Source organism: Globicephala melas, chromosome 10, assembly GCF_963455315.2.
Source record: "Globicephala melas chromosome 10, mGloMel1.2, whole genome shotgun sequence".
Taxonomy (NCBI): domain Eukaryota; kingdom Metazoa; phylum Chordata; class Mammalia; order Artiodactyla; family Delphinidae; genus Globicephala; species Globicephala melas.
This window is the reverse complement of record NC_083323.1, coordinates 100,002,388-100,021,333: the sequence shown is the minus strand read 5'-3', so window position 1 is coordinate 100,021,333 and position 18,946 is coordinate 100,002,388. Positions and strand designations below refer to the sequence as shown.

Genomic DNA, 18,946 nt, shown 5'->3' with positions numbered 1-18,946 from the left:
GGGCGTCCTGCAGGATTCAGGGGTTCATCCAATCGAATCCTCAGGCCATAAGGGAGGGCCCTCAGGTCATTTCAATCATCCCTCTGCCTCAGGTCAGGGCTGCACCTGAAGTGGCTCAGGGGGATTAAGAAAACCCTTTTCCTGCTTTTTAAAGATACTGCCACGGGGCGACCCCTTTCTAGGCAGCGTCTCCCAGTTTCTCCCAGCCATCTGTCTTCTAACCAAGTCCCCACCCTGCAGGGTGACCCACCCACGCAGGCCCCAATATCAGGACTGGATCATTTGCACCCTCATTTGACACGCTTGGTGGGTTTTAGGCCGGCCTGTGCAGACCTGTGAACAGGCTCCCGTCCCGGGCCTCCACGGGGTCCAGGTTTCACACCAGTCCTGTCCTGTCCGAGGATCCCTCGCCACTCCACCCCCCAACGCCGCGCTGCTGGTACCAAAGTTGCTCCTCCGGGCCCTGAGCGCCACCACGCGGACACGGGAGAACGGTGCCCTGGGGGACTTACAGGGGCCCCTGAGAGCTTCCTGCCACCACTCTCAGTTATAAAGCAGCCTGAACTGGCGCAAATCAAAATAAAAGCAGGCCCTAAATTAAAGAGGAGAGGATGAGGCCTGTCCCCTCCTGTGCTCCTGGGAACCCACATCCTCTGTGAAGCGATGGCCCTGAGATCACTTAACAACCAACGCCCATCAGGTCTGTTAAAACCTAGGAACAGCCGTCGTTGCTGAGGCTCTGGAAGACCCGTGCCCGTGATACCCACCTCTGCTACCCCTGCCTCCACTCCCTCTCTGCTGGATGCTCAAAAACAAAACAAAACAACGAAACACCCCTAGAGGTTGGGATTGATGGTTTCGCCCACTGTTCCTATGCAACTTTTCAGAGAAGGGGGTCTCTCCCTGAAGCTTTCTTAGTAATTTCACAGTTTATCAGGTCTTGGACTTAGAGCCGGGTTGGGAAGGAGGAGAAAGTGCAAAGCTCGTCACTATGGGCAAACTGGAGGTGGGGGGCGGAACAGCGGCAAAGAAGCCCCAGCTCAGAGCTGTGCCCGGCAGAGGCCTCTGCGTCGTGGAGAGAGCCGGGGGCTGCCCCGTGGACTCATTCTCCTTGTGAGGGCATTTTATACCCAGAACAAAGATTTACCAGGTAAGCTAGGACCACAGGCTGTAGCCTCAGGGCCGACAGGGACAGTGTGGGCTTCGTCGGGTATTGGCCTTGGGATCCCTGGCCCTAACCAACCAGGCCAGCCAGCTCCAGACAAGCCCAGAATCCAAAAGGGGCAACCAGAGCTCTCTGAGACCTGCCCCATCCAACCACCCGCGCACCCGCCCGCTCAACAGACATCCCATCCAGGCTGTAGCATCTCCGAGACCTCCCTTCCTCTCCTTTCTCACCCCCATTCTCCTTCATTTCCTTGACAGCCTGACCCTAAATCAAGACCATAACCATTCAACGGGTCTCCCTGTCTCTGGGCCCTCATGAGCCGCTGCATCCCAGGCGCCATATACTAAATGAATCTCCCTAAAACCTACCCAGGTTCTCTTGAGTGACGGCAGGGTTGCCTACACCATCCAGTCTGAATTTCTTGGTCCAGCGCAGAGGCCCACACCACAGGCACTGCATCGTGACTCTCTCTTTTAGAGTGAGTGACTTCTCAAGAAGAAGAGCTTCGTTTTAATATTTCAAAATCAAATCAAATGTAAATTATGCTTCAATAACTTCTCACCGAAAAGTAATACAAAAACAAACGAAGAGCCTTTGGCCAGTATGTTTTGCTGTGTGCGTGCGTGTGGGCACACAGACGTGTGCCCGAGCAGGGCTGCGGCTCCAGAGCTCCCCGCGAGGGCCGGGTGGGACCCACAGGCAGCTCCTGTTCCATTTGTGAAGCTCTGCACCCCACCTCGGGGCCGCATCGTTCTGGAAGAAGAGGTGCCTTTTCCTTCTCCAGCCAGGCCTCCGAGCTGAGACGCTTTCCTCTTGGGAAAAGAGCCGCCCAAGGCCAGGCCTGGCCCAGGTAAGATGGCGAATAAAATGAGGACTGCTTGTTTACAAGCAGCCCAGGCTCCTCCCTTTCGATGTGTGAAGGTGTGAGGCAGAGTGACCCTCCATGAAATAGAAATTACAACACAGCATCATTTCCAAGTTCAAACGCACATAAGGGTTTTCTAGCCCACCTCTTTATTCTCTCAGACCACAGCACCGAGAAGGGGGTTACCTGCCCTCGTTTCCCACCTGGTGAGGGGAGACCTTTAAAACTCCACTCCTCTTCCCAGCCTCTCAACCACTTTCCTTCCGGAGCCTCCCAGGTAAGCCTGTGTTTTGTCCCCTACAGCCTGGGAACGCCAGCCCCAGGAGGAGCCCACCCATCAACCTGAACCACTATGCCACCGAGAAGAGCGTGGCAGAGAGCATGCTGGACGTGGCACTCTTTGTGTCTAACGCCACGCAGCTGAAAGTGGTGCTGGAGCAGGGGCCGTCCTCTCATCACTACACCACCCTCGTCACCCTCATCAGCATCTCTCTGCTTCTGCAGGTGGTCATTGGAATCCTCCTTATGGTCATTGGTGAGGAGCCCAGGCCTAGAGTTGGCCTCGGGGTGGGGGGGTGCCCCCCCGGTGGGAAGAAAAGCCTAAGTGCCTCCCTGTCACATCCTGCATTTGCACAGGCCACCTTCTCAGCCATAAGCTGCTGTTAGCCCTGTGCACCTTCAAATGCCCAAGTAACAACCACACAGTGCAGGCAGGCACCCTGTCCCACCTCCTGGTATCCCATCTAGTGGCCACTCCATAATACCTGCTGAATGACTGTGCTCACTAACTCATAGCAGCATTCCTTTGAGCCTCTTGTGCGAGCGTGCATCCCTACCCTTAGAAGACCCAGTATAACTTTGCAAATCCCGGCTCTATTGAGTACCACATGGATAGCCCACACTGGTCAGTTGGGGAGAAAGCAGCTCAGCACAATGGCTGCCACCTCCCTTGATCTCTGAGGGACCAGACTGTCTCTGGACTCTAGCAGCTGTGGTGGGGGAAGCTCCACGCTGTGGCCACCGCCCCCCCGCAGACACTTACCTGCCACTCCCCCTTCTCCACAGCTCGACTGAACCTCAACGAGGTAGAAAAGCTGGCGACTAAACCAGCTCAACAATGCAGCCGCCACCTTGGTCTCCATCACCGTCGTCATCAACGTCTTCATCAAGGCCTTCGGGGCACATAAGACTGGGTTCCTGGCTGCCAGGACCTCAAGGACCCCTCTCTGAACACAGCCTAGAAGGCAGGTGAGGGAGGATGGGAGGTCCCCAGGTGGCGCTTCTCACCTCTGGGGCTTTGGGCTGGGAGAGAGAGAGCCTTGCCAAGCAAAAGGGGAAGACCTGGGGCAGGGACGGGCTCTTGGAGAAGAGCTTGGCTTGGGACTCCCCAAGGTCCCCTTGTGCTCTCTCTTCTTAGGCTGGGCTTCTCTCCAGCCTGGGCTGGGTGGAGGCTGTGGTTAGTGGGGGGAAGAGGGAGATGTGGGTTTTCTCTTTGGCACCGTCCAGCAGCCCCTACAGCTCCAATCGTGGTCCACGGGCCAGCAGCGTCAACAAAACCACTGGGAACTGGCCGGCAGTGCAGAGCCTCAGGCCCCGCTTCAGATTCAGATCTGAACCCGTACCTGCGTCCTGAGAAGCCTGCCAGGGCAATCGTGGGACACTTAAGCCTGAGGCATTGGTCTGACCTGCCCTCCTCACCATCTCTCTGCTTCCCTACAGGTTCTGGGCCGGCCACTGCTTCCTGCTCTCTCCCCCGCTGATCTGCCAGGCTGATGGGCACAGTCCACAGCCCCTGGGAGAGCTCCTGGAAGGGCAACGTAGATACCCTTGCTTCCTACCCTCGGCCCTGGAACAAAGATGGGCCCTTTTATCAGCTTAAGTGAACTCATCTCGGCCTGGTGTCCTGAGCTCGGACTGGGGTACCACCCACCTTCCTCCTGGCAGCATCTCCTGTACCTCAGGCATGCATACCAAAGGCTGGGCCTGCCCAGCTTAAGGACTTTGGTTCTGACCCCACCCCATTCCTCCGCTCTGCTCCAGGCCTGTTTTCCCTTTCTGTGGGATGGAATGATTTCTCTTCATAAAGGTTTCTGCAAATCCACTGTGAGTCAGTTTTTACGTCTTCAGTTGGGGAGGCTGGAGCACCCGGGCTGCTCTCTCCGTGTCCTAGAAACGGCTCAAAGGAGCAAGCCCTAGCCCGGAGGGAGAAGAGGCTTTTAAGTCATTCCCTCTCCTCTGGGTCCTGCTGAGTCAAATTTCCCGGCCTAGTGCCTTGGGCTAATTACCATCTGCTGCGTCAGTGGCAGACGAGTCATTTCTGGATTGGTGTGTGTACGCATGGTGCTTTTTGAGAACCTACTACAGGCTGCCCCAGCTTTCATAGCAGCATCTTCTCTTGGGCATGAGTTTAAGGAATACAAACTAATTTTGATCTCTGCCTAGACCAAATATGACTAGGACAGTACCTTTGTACCTGTAAAGCAGCAACAGGGCATCCCCAGCTCAAACAGAAATGACTTTTAGATTGTCTGCTCTTTTTATTTTTATTTATTTATTTTAACATTTTATTTATTTATTTGGCTGCGTCGGGTCTTAGCTGCGGCACGCAGCATCTTCATTGCGGCGCGCGGGCTGCTCTCTAGTTGTGGCACGCGGGCTCCAGAGCCCGTGGGCTGACTAGTTGCAGCACGTGGGCTTAGTTGCCCCGTGGCATGTGGGATCTTAGTTCCCCGACCAGGGATCGAACCCGCGTCCCCTGCGTTGCAAGGTGGATTCTTAACCACTGGACCACCCAGGAAGTCCCTATCTGCTCTTTTAGAATAAGCCACACCTCAGTTTCTCTCCACTGTTTACCCAGCCATCCTGTGTCCACCATCCTTTCTCAACTGAAACCACCAACCTCCATGAATCTAGCGCTCAGAAAATGCTCCTCAGACAGGAACCAGGTACGCCCCTTCAAGTAAACCACAGCCCAGGGAGGGTTGACCCCACCCCCCAGGCGGTGAAGGGTGGAGGGTCGCTGGCACATCCGTCAGAGGCTTGACAGCTGCAGGACGGCGACGTGAACCCTGGGCCCACCCCTCTCCCACCCTGATGGGCCAGAGGAAAACACAAGAGCGTTTTGTTTTCTGAGAAGATGCTGTATTCAATGCTTTCCCTCCCCCCACCCTACACATTCCCCTACAGAGTAGGGGCCATGCCAGGCCCTCTCCATTAAGGCAGGCGGTGTGGAGGTAACAAACATCAAACACAAGGCACTGGCTGGGGCAGAGGGGGCGACGGGTCAGGCAGGGGAGGCTGGGCGGGCTCCCGTCGTCAGGAGGGCTGAAGCGGGAGGGCTGTCTGGGTAGCTTCGGACCTTGCAGGGCGATGCCCAGGGATACGAGCAGCCCCAGAAAGAAAGCTGGCACCGCAGCCAGCCAACTGCAGCTCTCGCCTACTCCCTACAGCCCTTTTCCCAAGGCACGGAGCCTGAGCAGGGACCATAAAAAGCCACGGCCTGAGGGCAGATACGGCCTCCGTAAACCACAGTCTATGAATTGAAAAGTCTGTGTCCTTCCTGATTTCTTAAGAGGGAGGCAGGGATTCTCTTCAACCTCCAGAAGGTTCTCGAGGGGCTCCATTCTCCCATACGCCAAGTTCATGCTCTTGGTGAATGCGGGGCCCACCAAGTAGACCCGAGTAGACTTGGACTCCGCCACAGCACAGAGCCTGGGCCCAGCTGACACCCCCCCTGGGCCCTGCTGCACCTCCCCCTACGCCCTTCCTCACAGACACTGGGCTTCGAGATGCAGTGTCCGATGACCGTTGGTGAAGCAGAGTAGCGGCAGAGGCAGCAGTAGTAGAAAAATCCCCAGCCATGAAGGCGTCTGGGATCATTAGTGCAAGATACGTCTGTGATCGTAGGTGACAGAGAGGGTGCCCCAGACCACGAAGGTCAAGGGCTGTGTTCCCTGAAACGGCTTCACTTTTCATCCTCCGGCCCTGCTCCCTTCCACGTGAGGAAGTAGTTCAGAGCGATCCCCTCACCTCCCCAGACCTTCCCCCCGGGTCCCTGTTCCCTAGTTCCGGGTGTCTTCCTCCTCGTCTTCCCCACCGGGCCGGCCTGGGGCCCTCTCTGCAAGAGGGAGCTGGGCTGTGAGGACTCAAGCTGCCCACTTCCCTTCTCATCCCTTCCCGCTGGATCCCACCCCTCCTCTCCTCCTCTCCCGGCTCTGCTTCACATGGTCCCCAAGGCCCAGCTCACAGGCCGCTGGGACAGAAAGGGGCTTCTCGTCCCTGCCTTCCCCACCTTGCCCATGATACACGGCCTATTCACCCAACACCAGGGGGCCAGGAGCCCCCTGCCCATCGGTTCCCCGGCTCCCAACCCCCCGTGGCACCGGGAAGAGGATGGCAGTCTGGAGTTAGTGCCACCTGGAGGGTAAGGTTAATGCCCTAATTGGTGGCCAGCTGTCAGGTGGCCACCTGGGAGAGATACGCGTGTCCTGGAGCCACACGCCTGCGGGAGAGCTGAGAACGACTCCACGTGAGGCCAGTTCCTCGGTTACCAATCAGCTGTTGGTCAAGGACCGAGCGATGCACCTGTGGGTCTGAGGTATGCGGGGGCCCCCCTAAATGCACGACTCTGCCCCCTCACAGTCAATGCTGGATCTGGACAGGTACAGTTTTGGTTTTCTGTTAAAAAAATAAAAACCCCAATAAAATACGTCCAATAGGAGAGCTTCCCAGTCCACGGCCACTGCCCCCTGAGGGGCCCAGGGTGGACGCTGGAAGGCACCTCCCGGTCAGGGTGGTGTCGCCCAGGTAGGGCTTTCCTTCCTCAACCCGGTTCCGCTGCCCGTTCCAGGAGCTGTCCCGTCTCTTTCCCATCTTCTGGCCCCGGAGGCCCAGAGGTGGGGAGAGGCCTTGGCCTCCTCCCATGGAGGACGGCTGCCGGCGCAGGGGGTGTCGGCTCGGAGGCCCCTCGGGCCCAGCGCGGCCCCTGCTCCCCTCCCTCCTTCCCTCCGGCAGCAAGTGGGCACTGGCCAGGCCACCGTGGTGCAGGGGCCGGAAGCGGTGGGTCCAGCGGGCCACCCCCGGGGTTACGGCGTCTTCATCTGGCGGCGGTTCCACATGCCTCGCTTGGAATGGAAGTGATGGAAGAAATTCCGGAGGGAGAGACGCTCCACTTCCAGGCCTGCTTGGAGGATCCTGGGTGGGAAGGGGCGGGATGAGCAACAGGTGCACAGAGGCGGGGGTGGGGAGGGGGGCCCCCCGAGGAGACTGCCTTCCACGTCTCCGCCAGGCCCTGTCCCTGTCACCCTCTGGCTACTCCCCACAGGGCAGGGGAGCGGGTGGGGCAAGCAAAGAGAGCCAAAGGGCCTGGGCTGGAAGCCCAGCTCCGGACCTATGAGGCACGGCATCTTTCAGAGCCTCTCCCTCTACAAAGGATAGCGATGGGCTGGGTACGGGCGAGGGTGAGGCGAGGACCAGTGATGATGGAGGCGGGGGTCGGGGGTGGAGGGTGGAGGCCACAGAGCAGACCTCACCCATCCCTCCCCGCCCCCTTTCCATATACATGGCCTGTTGGGAGGCCTGAGCTTCCAGCAGGTGGAAATAACTGGAATTTGGAGCCGTTTCTCTCTCCTCGGGCTTCAGAGGAGGCAGGGAGGTCCAGAACTGGTTGAGGTCTGCCTCTTCGCAGCGGTGGGGGTAACACCAGCCTAGGCTTCTGTCCACCTTGGGGTCTGACTGACAGAGCTTTACGGGAGCTGCGTTATCTAATACAAGCTCCCTCACCCTCCCTCCTTTGCACCTTAAATTCCCTTAGTTTTGTCACCTTCCCTCCTGCCTGCTCTCTAGGGAAAAAACAAACAGACCAGGTTGTTAAGCCTCCAACAGTCATAGCTGTGAGATTTGGGGCAAGTTGTTAACTTCTCCCCAAGGCTCAGTTTTCTCATCTGGAGAACGGAGACAATCACACCTACCTCACAGAGGTCTGGGGAGGAATAAAGGAGGTGATGGATGTAAATCACCTGCCAAGTACAGGCGCCCAGTGATTGGTGGGTGAGGAAGTGCCCTGTCTCTCAGGAAGAAGAATGTATCTTCCCTGTCAAGGTCCCCTCTCTCCCGGAGCCCCTGACCTTGCCTGTCCACCTCCTCTGGGCACTGTTCCAGGAATTACACCCTTTCTCTCTTGGATTTTTCCCCTCTCCCTCCTTTGCCCCCACCCCTCAAGCTCAAATCTCAAGGGATCATCCGCCTCCCCTTCCCTTCTCTTGGCAATAAATTCTTGAAGGAGGAATCTCAGACTAAGCTTCCACTTCCTTACCACCCACATGCTCTGAAATCCCCTCACCCTGGGGTCCCACCAGCCTGCTCTCTGCTGCAACCCTTCTTCCCACCGCTCCCTGCCGCCGGCTGGTCCTGCCTCTTCTTTACGTACCACAGACCCTGTCCTCCTCCCCCAAACTCCCTTCTACCAGGTTCCAGGGACCCAGAACCTCCTGGATACCTGTTGCCCTTTAATGGTCCACACTGGCTCTTTTCCTGACCCTCTGCCGGGTCTCTTATCCACCGCCACAAGCTCAGCCTCCTCCCCAGCCGTGTTTTCCCGAGTGGGCAGGTGGGAGCCTTGCCGACAACAGTACCACTCGCATCCACACAGCTCGGAGCCTGTGTTCTTCCCCCCGACAGTCTGCCAGGCACCCACCACGCCCGCCCTGTGACACAGGCAGAGGCAGTATCCCCTCCGATAGATCCAGTCTCGGCGAGGGAAGGAATCTGACCCCCAAGAGGCGGTGCTGGGCCTGGGGGGCTCTAGCCCTGCCCCCACCCAGGGCCCCTCCCCCAGGCCTCTCAGGTGCCCTCGCTCCCCACTCACCTGTCCAACAGCTCCCAGTCCTCTCCACCCCAGCGGTCTCGGAACTCCTTGGTGTTCATGCCCCCGATCCTGTCCAGGTCAGACTTGTAGATGCCGAGCAGCCCAAAGCCATTCACCTCCCAGTAGCCTGTGGACAGACGCCCCAGATGAGCTGACCCAGGGCCAGGAGGACAGAGAAGGCTGAAAGCTCTCATCTGCACGAGCCCCTCGCCTATGTGCGGGGGGAAGCCCCCGGAGCTAAGGTTCCGGGTCCAGGGGAGGCAGCAGTCCTACCAGGGAGGGACCAAGGGCCGGTGACAGCCCTACAGGAGGCTCTGACGGCAGCAGCCCCCGAGGGCACAGCCTTGCGCCGCCCCCTCTCCGGGTGGGGAATCTTCCTCCCATCTTTGTATCCTCACACAGCACGCCGTCTGGCACATAGTAAGTGCTTAATAAAGGTCTGATGAACAAAAGAAGGGGAAGATGAGGCGGGAAATGTTCATTGCTGCTGCGGCTGCCTCAGCTCAGCCCTGGGGCACTTCTCTGCGGTCTGTCCAGCGGGGGGGGGGGGGGGGGGGGGGGCGGGGGGGCGGGCAGAGGAGCAGAAGGGGAGGGTGGGGGAGGGGTGCTGCCATTGTAGACACGAATATTTCCAGCTCTGGGTTAAGAAGCAAGACAGAGAGGCCTTTCCTACCCTCCCCAGCCCAGGACAGGCTCACCCTCAGGCCACTGGGGAGTGGCGCCGCAGTGCAGCCTCATGACCATGGGGGCGAAGGCCATCTTGCCCTCCACACAGTGCTTCCGGATGGTATCGATGATTCCAGCTGGGAAGTGGATGTGGAGGTCACAGAGGAAGATGATGCTGTGCGGGTCCTGGGGACAGAGGTGGGAGGGTCAGCAGCCCCTACAGACCACGGCGAGGAGGCCAGGCCGCTCTCTAGGGCAATCCTCAGGCTCTTTCCCATTTCAATGACTGACAAACTTGCGTGAAACAAATTGTTGGATGGGTTTCCAGGGTACTGGGCATCAGGGCGCAGTTCTCACCATCAGAGAGGGAATCTCAACTCCTCCCTGACCTTTCACGGACTCCGAGGACCCCGCATGAACGCTCCCACCCTGGTACCGGCCCTGCGGCGCAGCAGAGAGGACCCTGTGTCCTCGTCCCTGCCTCCCCGAGGAGCCGGCCGTCTGTGCGTCTCTTCAGCAGCCTTAGTCACGTCTCTCAGGCAGCTTACCTTCACCAGGTCCACGCCAGCCTGAAGCCCGGCTGAGCGTTCGAAGTTCCCACTTAGCTTCATGTACTGGTAGCTGCGGGGAGAGCAGAGAGGGGCTGAGCCTCAGAACCTGGCTGTGGCAGTCCTAGGTGGAAGCTGGCAGGCAGAGAAGAGGTGGTGCGTGCACCTGGGATGGGCCTACGGGCAGGCGGGTGCGGCCTCCGGGAAAAGCTAGAGGCTGGGAATCAGGGAAGCTGGCGGGGCTTCAGGAAGAAGTGGCTCAGGCTGTGCCCTGGCGAGAACACCCTCACCTCCGCAGCCGGGACCTTCGCAGGGCCATCTCGACGTCCATGTCCTCGCTGCTGTAGTCGGTGATGATGATGTTGAAGTGCGGGTCGCCGGTGACACCGAACAGGGTCTCCATGTCTCTGATGAATTGCTGCACCCAGCGCGCCTGGTTCTTTACTGCCCGGTGGGGCAGGCGGGGTGGGCGGGGAGAAAGAAGCAGAGGTAACGCAAAGGAGGGCACCTCCACTCCCGGTTCCTGCGTGCTCAGGAGTCCCATCAGACTTTTGCTGAGGGTAATGCGGCTACGGGAAAGGTCAGCAGAGCAGCGGGGGACGGAGGGTAGAGGGAGAGCTCACCGTTACAGGGGCCTCCACACCACCACCACCACCATCCCCCCGCAGAGCCTCCCAGGGAGGGCTCTGCGGGAAGGGCTGGGGCTTGTCATCAGCTCATCCTGGTAACCCTCCTGGGCTCTCACACTCAAACCCTCTAGCTGTCCATCTTACGGTCATCCTTCACGTTCTGTCCGACCCCACGGCAACACTCCTTGACAGGCTCCCCTCTTGCTATAAAAACCAGCCAGTCTGCCCTCCCTGTCGCACTGCCCCAGGCCAGCAGCCCAAGCTGATTTTCACGTCCAACCCTGAATGCTGGGTCAGTAAGAAGAGCCGCTGGCCTATGGGTCAGCGTCCTTCCCAGCTGCAGCCCTGACTGCCCACATGACCTCACACTAGTTACTTTTCTCCTGTGAGCCCGTTTCCCGAAGTGGCCTCTCCCACAAGTTCTTGTGGAATCACATCGGGGAGCAGAGACCGGGTGCTCGTGATCACGTGAGGCCCCTGCTCTGCGGACAGCGCCCAGGTGGCAGGAGGCTCACCCGGCACAACGAAGTGGACCACGGCGTGGTGGTTCCAGGAGAAGCCCTGGGGCCAGCACAGCTTGGGCTCCGGGGCCCGGGCACTCAGGACATGTCTCTGGCGGTCATGTGGGCTCCACACCAGGCCTTGCAGGTTCCGGGCCTCGGCCTCTTCCCCACCAGCGGCATCGACGCCCTGCCTGCCACGCGTGGACACGAACTCCGAGAGCCGCACCAGGTGCTGGCCTCGTTCCAGCAGCTCAAGCTCCAGCAGGTAGCGGCCCCCACGGAGGTGGTCCTGACGCTTCTCCACGTTCACGATGCGCCGCAGCTGGTACCTCCTGGCGGAAAGGGTGCGGGGCTTGGGTCACTCTTCCCGCATGTGGGAGCAAGGCCAGTCGTCAGGAGACCTTGGTCTTCGCCCGGCTTTGCTGTTGGTTAACATGCTTGCATGATGCTTACCTGCTCCAGTGAGCACTGCTGCCATCTTTAAAAATGCACCTATTGGGGCCTCCCTGGTGGCGCAGTGGTTGAGAGTCCGCCTGCCGACGCAGGGGACACGGGTTCGTGCCCCGGTCCGGGAAGATCCCACACGCCGCGAAGCGGCTAGGCCCGTGAGCCATGGCCGCTGAGCCTGCGCGTCCGGAGCCTGTGCTCCGCAACGGGAGAGGCCACAGCAGTGAGAGGCCCGCGTACCACAAAAACAAAACAAAACAAAATGCACCTATTGGGCTTCCCTGGTGGCGCAGTTGTTGAGAATCCGCCTGCCAATGCAGGGGACACGGGTTCAAGCCCTGGTCCGGGAAGATCCCACGTGCCATGGAGCAATTAAGCCCGTGAGCCACAACTACTGAAGCCCGCGTGCCTAGACCCTGTGCTCCGCAACAAGAGAAGCCACCGCAATGAGAAGCCCGCGCACCGCAACAAAGAGTAGCCCCCGCTCGCGGCAACTAGAGAAAGCCCGCGCAGCAACAAAGACCCAATGCAGCCAAAAATAAATAAATTAATTAATTAAAAAAAAATAAAAGCGATAAAAATGTTCTGGAATCACGTAGTGGTGGTGGCTGCACAACATCCTGAATACACTTAAAAACCACTGACTCGCACACTCCAGAGCGGTGGGCTGAATGGTAGGTGCCTTTTTTTTTTTTTTTGCGGTACGCGGGCCTCTCACTGTTGTGGCCTCTCCCGTTGTGGAGCACAGGCTCCGGACGCGCAGGCTCAGCGGCCATGGCTCACGGGCCCAGCCGTTCCGCGGCATGTGGGATCTTCCCGGACCGGGGCACGAACCCGTGTCCCCTGCGTTGGCAGGCGGACTCTCAACCACTGCGCCACCAGGGAAGCCCGGTATGTGCCTTTTATCTCAACTAGAAAAATGTTGGTGGGTTGAATGAATGAATGAAAGAACAGAGCATTCATCCATGCCTTCTGCCCCCGCCCTTCTAGCCCACATCTGGGTCTCAAGGTGTCTTTTTAGCCCCAGTTTTGCCTGTCCCATCTCTTTACCAGCTCCCTCCCTGAGAGCCTTCCCAGTGTTCAGCCTGTGTCCTGGGACAGGCCCCAGGGATCTCAGACCTTGCCTGATGGTGGGACCGAGACCTGACAGGCACTCATCCTCCCAGGCGCCTGCGGCCAGGGCCCCCCCCGCCCAGCCCACGAGAGCCCTTTACCTTACCCCCGGCTGCGCTGGTTAAGCTTCTTCAAGAAGACCCGCGTGACCTCGAGCGCCTCCTGCTCGGGAAGCAGCAGGTTGCCAGACGTGTTACAGCTCAGGTCAATCCAGTCGGTCCGCAGGGCTTGGAAGTCGAGGTTGCCGGCACTGAAGGTCTGGTCCCAGTTCACCACCGGGTCGAACATGGACAGGTATTCCAACACCTCCCTCACCTCCTCCTCCTCTTCTTCCCCCTCGTCCTCTCCCTCCGCTCGTCCTTCCTGGCCGCCAGCCGCGGCCAACACCTCCTCCGCCTCCTTAGGCCAAGCCCTCCTGGGGTCCGGAGGCTCCGTCCTGTCGCCCCTTCTCTGCTTTGCAATGTATGACTCAACTTGACTCAGCCACTGGGACTGCCCCAGCGTCTTCCCGGGGCTGCCACCCGCGGGTCTGGGCCTCTTCACTGGAGGCGGGTGCCCTGCTGGGCGTCCCGGGGGCCACTTGTCAGGATGCCGTGGAGCCTGGTGGGGCTCGGGGTTGGGCTTCCTGGCCTTCTTCTCTGCTGGCTGGGCCGGGATGGCGCTGGTCCTTGCTGGGAAGGGGGCTGTGGAGTTCTGCGTGGGAGGGGGCACCACCAGGCCCCCCTGCGGCCGAGCCAGAAGCCTCCGCAGGCTTCGGAGGCGGCGGTTGGTGGCGTCCTGCCCGGGGGCCGTCGGGGGCCCTTGCTTCCCCTCCGGTGTCCTGGCGTTCTGGCCGTCAGGGGCAGGGGTGTCCTCTGCCGCTTCTCCGTACTGGGATTCTTCTAGAAGGCCTTCCTCGGAACCTGCTGTCAACAACAACCATCCCTCGCGTGGGGTTTCAACCTCTCCCCAACAAGATCCACGAGACGGCTGAGGACCAGTGGGTGAGCCAGCGGGGGTCCCTGGCGGGGCCTGCACTGGGCCCGGGGTGAGTTACTCAACCTCAGCTAAAGCCAGGGTCTCCCTCTTCCATAGGGTTGTCAAGAGTGAGTGACACGAAGGACAGAAAGCACTAGCCGGGGCCTGGCACATGCAGGGACCCAGCAGATAGCCCCACTTAGTCCCCAGTACTGCAAGGAGAGAGGCCACAGGAAGACAGTGCTTCTGCACAGCAGAGCTTCCCTAATGATGGGCCGGGGTAGCGAGGCCCTCGGACAGTTCAGGTAGCGTCCCCCACGGCCCTTCGTCCTCTACATGTGCCTTGGAAAGGAAGAGGGGGGAGAAGGGCTCCTCCCCCCACTCTTGGGGCTGGGGGGAAGGGCTGTGGGGTTTGCATTCTAAGCTCCTGCGGGGGGAGGGCGGCTCGGCTGTCACTCTGTACCTGGCTGCTCCGGCCCCTGCTTCGGAGGCTGGTCAATCTTGATGTAGTCCTGAAAGTTGAGCCTGCAGGAGTGAGGGAGGCTGGCATGGGCACCCTGCAGGCCATGGCGCGGTCGGGAGGGGCGGCCTGAGGTCATGCCCGGCCGGGGGTGCAGGGGGGAGGCTGCGTGTGTGCACGTGTGCTTGTGTGAAGCAACCAGGAAGCGCCAAGGCTCCTTGGTGGAGGGTCTCTGTGGCCCTTCTGGTCCAGGCAGCTCTCCCGGCTCCTGCCCCATCAGTGTCTCACCTGTCCTGGTAGTAGGAGTTTTCCTGGTAGAAGCACTTATTATGGGTCTCCATGTGGCTCAGGCGGGTGTAGTCATTGGGGTAAACAAAGGACAGGTGAACCTGGAGGCGGAGAGCAGGGCTGCTGTGGACACAGCATCGGGATTCCACCCCACCCCTGACGTGCCCTCCCCTGGGCTCTGGACTGAACGTGCCCGGGTCAAGCGCCCCGTGTGCACATCCCAGCCTCCTGCCCTGGCTTGTTCTCCGCAGCTGCAGCCGGGGCCACCCCTCCACCCCCCCGCTCCTGCAGCCTTGCCCTCTCCTGCCACCTCCCACAGTCCCGAGACAACCCCTGTTACTCCCTGCACTGTCTTTTGCCCCCTTTCAACATAGCTCGAGGCCTCGGCCACCAAAAGCCTTCTCAGCCCTGCCCCACGGCTGCCCCCAGCCTCTCCCGCCGTCACCTCTGGACCCAGGGGCGCAGCAGGATCCTGCCCCTGGGGCTTCCGTGCGGGCTAGGGGTTCTCCAAGGCGGAGCTCCACCTCACCAGCGCCTTGTCTATAAGTTTAATAAATACCACCACCCTCGGGGCGGAGGGTGGGAGGCCTTAGCCAGCCCTCCCCGCACGGCTCCGGGCCCCGCAGGGCAGCCCATCCGGCCCCGCAGGGCAGCCCATCCGGCCGGGCACAGCGAAATGCCGGTTCTCTGGGCCCCAGGAGGCATCCCACCCGCTGGCGTGTGGAGTGGGGAGGAGGGGCCAGCCTCTGCAGTCCCGGCAATGGGCAGCGAGCCCCCTCCCACGCCTGGCCCTGCCGCCTGGCCCGAGACTTACAAACCGGAGTCCCTGGTAGCGCTGCAGACGAAGCCCGTCCACCAGGTAGCTGGGCTTGTAGGGACAGTCGGGCAGGACGCGGCGGAGCTGGGATCTGGGGATCAGTGGCACTGGGACAGAAGGAGGCGGAGTGAGGTTGAGTGAGGGAGCCTGAAACAGGCTGGCTCACAGCCACAAAGCCTCCAGGCTGCGGGGCGAGGGCTGGATCTGCGGCCCCAAGCCCACAAGTTTCTGTTTTCACTCGTGGCAGCATCCAGCCCGGCAGCTGAGGCCACCAAGCGGAGGCTGCCACCACTCTTGGGGGTGGGGGTGGATTCCAGGGGCAGCTGGAGGCAGAGAGCTCGCACGCAGCACCTGATTCGAGGCACAGGACGGTGCTGGGATCGCTGTACAGGGCCAGTCTCAAAACAGGTTTAGAAACTCCCAGTGAGGCCAAGAAGCCTCCCCCCTAGTGCAGTGCCAGTAACTGAATTCCCTTCCGGCTGTCATGGCGGGGACAGGGCTGGAAGGGGACACTTTGTCGTCTTTTAAAATGTAAACACTCTGGACAGCTTAAGACTCCTACACCTTAGTGGGGACGTACTTCTCTCACTGGACAGCAAGAGCTAGAATCCAATAAGAAACCGATATACGTGATTGCAGAGGGCACACCTGGGTTCTGGCTCTATTTCTTGTCCTTTAATGTTTGCTCTGTAATGATTTGAACAATTGCAAAGCTGTACATCTGTCTTTTTGTACCTTTCTGTATGCATGTTATATTTCATACAAGTAAAAGAAAAGAGTCTCTGATTTGGGGATGTTGCGGTAGCACAGAGGCCTCCTCCTCGACATCCGCGGACCTGGCAGCGCGTCCCCCGGCCGGAGGTCAAGTCCACAGGGAGGTCGTACCTCGATAGAGGGTGTCCCGAGGGTCGGGCCGCAGCATGTCAGCCAGGGGCTGCTCATCAGTGGGAAGAGGGTCTGGGGAGCCTGCATGGCTGGCTGCTGTCTGCGGGATGTGGCCCACCTCATCCATCCTCAGGACTGTCTCATCTGGGCCCAGGGAGGAAAGAACAGAGGGCAGCTGTGACTCCCAGAGAAAGTCAGCCCAGAAGCCAGGCCCCTGCCTCCTGGAGGGGCCAGGAAGGGGCCGACTGAAGGCTTCCGTATCCCCAGGCTGGTACAGTATGTGATGCGCTCAATCCCGCTTGCCCCCAACCCTGCCTCCACAGCCTGTGGTCTCCCTTGGACCCCCTCCACCAGCCCCAGGGCCAGCACACACCACAGTTTTGTGTGAGTTGGCAAAAGCCACCTCTTCCTCAAAATGTGTTACCTGCTACCTGCTGGAAATTCATCATTAGAAGTCTGTTTATTTGACAAACGCAGGAAGGGCACTTACTAAATAATAAGCCAGGCGCTGATCCAAGCATCTACAAATATCGACGCATTGAATCCTCAGAGCTGCTGGGGCTTACGTACTATTACCATCATTCCCACTTTACAGACAAGGAACTTGGGCAAAGGGAAGCAAAGTCACGTGCCTGAGATCACACAAAAGCTGAGTGAACCCAGGCCTGTGTCTCAGCCTCTCCAGCAGACAAGCCCAGGCCCAGCAAGCAGGGAGCCCCTAGGCTTCCAGCACCCACCCCTCACCTCCCTCTGGGGGTCTGGTGTTCAAGACTACTTGTCCCCTATCTGACCAGCCCCGGGGGCTGGCTCCTTGTCTCTGCTCCCTGCTTCCTGAGATCGTCTGCCGTGGCCCCAGATAAGAGCTCGGTTACCTCTGGCCCATCTCACTGGCTTCTTACCTGAATTGGCCTCGGGCTTCCTTTTTCTTGGTTCACACTCAATCTATGGATTCCAATCTCCCTTCCTCTTCTGGCACCAACTGGCCCTTCTGCCCTGACCTCCTGCTTCGGTCACCGGCAGCCTCCCCCGACCCCTCTCGCCCCTTCCTCACTGCCGCCCTCTCCTGTGAACCAGACCTTCCGTTCCGCTCTCCCTCCTGCCCTCCGTGCAAACGCTCTTCCCACCGTCTCCCGGTCTCCTCCAGACCCACCTTCCCTTCCTCGCCAGGGCTTCTGCTCTGCCAGCTCCTCCTATACCTGGGCCCACACGGCCCACCTGCCGGTGGTGACTTCTCAGTGGGGCCTCCAGGCAGGGGGAAATCATAAGCAACAAGTATACTCGGGGAGTCCACTGACTGCAGCCTGAGAGAGGTGAGAACGCTTCCTCTCCTCTGGCCACAGCCGTGCGAGAACCATGGCGGCTCATCTGCAAAATAGGGACTGGCCTCCCTCAGAGGCTTTTCATCTGGAGTGAGCGTCCTGGTCTCTGGATCCCCATGAAATCATACAGACAACACCGTGTGGAGGCGGACGGGTGTTTCTCTGGGGCGAGGGCTCGGAGAGGTTCCGGAAGGCGCTCACAGGTCACCGACCCCCCGGGAGCTAAGGACCTCTGACCATAGCGCCCTTCAGGCTCTGCTCCTTGGTCCGGACCCTCCACACCTCGTTCCAAGCAGCCCTCCCAGCCCCGCCAAGCCAGCCCCACCTCGGCCCGTCCCCAGGCTGGGGCAGGACACTCACTTGTGAAGAGGGACAGGGAAGCGGAGTCAATGATGCTGAACTTGGCCCCGGGGTCATTCCGTCGCCACTGGGAGAGGAGAGAGGGTGGACGCGGCAGGTTGGAGGTGGCTGATTTGGAACAGAGCTCAGGGGCCTGGGCAGAGGGGCGGCCAGGCACAGAGGCAGAGGGGACCTCGGGGGCTCACCGCGACTTCCACGTGGTCGGTGCCCTGGTCGTTCTGCTTGTGTAGCACCTCGAAGTAGTACCTGCGGGCGGCTGACAGGCTGGCGGGAGAGGGCAGGGAACGGGGGCTGTCTCCCAGGCCTCCACGCCGCCTGAGCCCCCTCCCAGCGCCACACACGCCCCGTCCCTCCCTCCCTTCTCCTGGTCCCAGGGACCTGCTGGCGAGCATCTGGGTCAGAACCCCCATCACCGCTTACTGACAGGGCGGCCTCAGTCTTCCCTCCCGTGAGATGGGATAACAACAGCACTAACCTCCCTGGATACTCAGCTCTCTGTTAACCCTCAGAGAGCTGTTCCTATGTGGAGGCACTGTGCTCAGTGCTTCATACACATGAACTCACGTAATCCCTGTTTGCAGGTAAGAACCCTGAGGCGCAGAAAATTTGGGTAATTTGCCCAAAGTCCCCAGGTAATAAGGGGTGCAGGTGGGGTTTGGACCCAGGCAGTCTGGCTTTAGAGCCCTCATCCTCGGCTGCTGTGCTGAGTCACACGGGAAGTGGTGACCTCGGGGGCTGGCACGGTCAGTGCTCTGTGCAAGCTGTACTGTCTCACTACCATCAACACCAGCACCGGCACCTTCAAGCCAACACGTGTTCTTGCCAGTGTGTGCGGGCCACCAGGTGGCGCTCTGGGGCTGGGATGGTTCCCATCCCAGCCACTCCAGGCCTTCCCTCCAGCCTGCCCAGGGGCTCCCCGCCATTCGGAACTTTCTGCAGCTCAGAAAGAGCAGAGGCGGTCCAGCTGTGGACCCTGCAGGGATGGAGAAAACGGGCAAGCAAGGGCGGGAAGAAAGGAGACCCATTCTGTTTTCCAGTCCTGAGTGCGTCTGAACA

At 59.9% G+C, this 18,946-nt stretch overlaps 2 protein-coding genes across 2 annotated transcripts in view; one reads left to right on the top strand and one right to left on the bottom strand.

Annotated features, from left to right (window-relative positions):
• Window positions 1-2,399: 2,399 nt before the first annotated feature.
• On the top strand, window positions 2,400-4,040 carry NINJ2 (ninjurin 2). Its single transcript, XM_030834759.3, is given in 4 exon segments — window positions 2,400-2,568; window positions 3,099-3,126; window positions 3,128-3,281; window positions 3,753-4,040. Coding segments are annotated over 3 exon segments (318 nt in total). The 5' UTR covers window positions 2,400-2,414; the 3' UTR covers window positions 3,264-3,281; window positions 3,753-4,040.
• Window positions 4,041-5,236: 1,196 nt separating this feature from the next.
• Window positions 5,237-18,946, bottom strand: part of B4GALNT3 (beta-1,4-N-acetyl-galactosaminyltransferase 3) — a 91,901-nt gene continuing 78,191 nt past the window's right edge. Inside the window, exons 8-20 of the mRNA XM_030834754.2 lie at window positions 18,076-18,154; window positions 17,891-17,957; window positions 16,212-16,355; window positions 15,324-15,433; window positions 14,510-14,610; window positions 14,225-14,286; window positions 12,911-13,706; window positions 11,257-11,576; window positions 10,403-10,556; window positions 10,113-10,185; window positions 9,597-9,750; window positions 8,899-9,025; window positions 5,237-7,226 (exon numbers count right to left, since the gene is read on the bottom strand). Coding sequence (XP_030690614.1) covers window positions 7,118-7,226; window positions 8,899-9,025; window positions 9,597-9,750; window positions 10,113-10,185; window positions 10,403-10,556; window positions 11,257-11,576; window positions 12,911-13,706; window positions 14,225-14,286; window positions 14,510-14,610; window positions 15,324-15,433; window positions 16,212-16,355; window positions 17,891-17,957; window positions 18,076-18,154 — 2,296 coding nt within the window. The 3' untranslated portion in view covers window positions 5,237-7,117. The remainder of the gene's footprint in view (window positions 7,227-8,898; window positions 9,026-9,596; window positions 9,751-10,112; window positions 10,186-10,402; window positions 10,557-11,256; window positions 11,577-12,910; window positions 13,707-14,224; window positions 14,287-14,509; window positions 14,611-15,323; window positions 15,434-16,211; window positions 16,356-17,890; window positions 17,958-18,075; window positions 18,155-18,946) is intronic.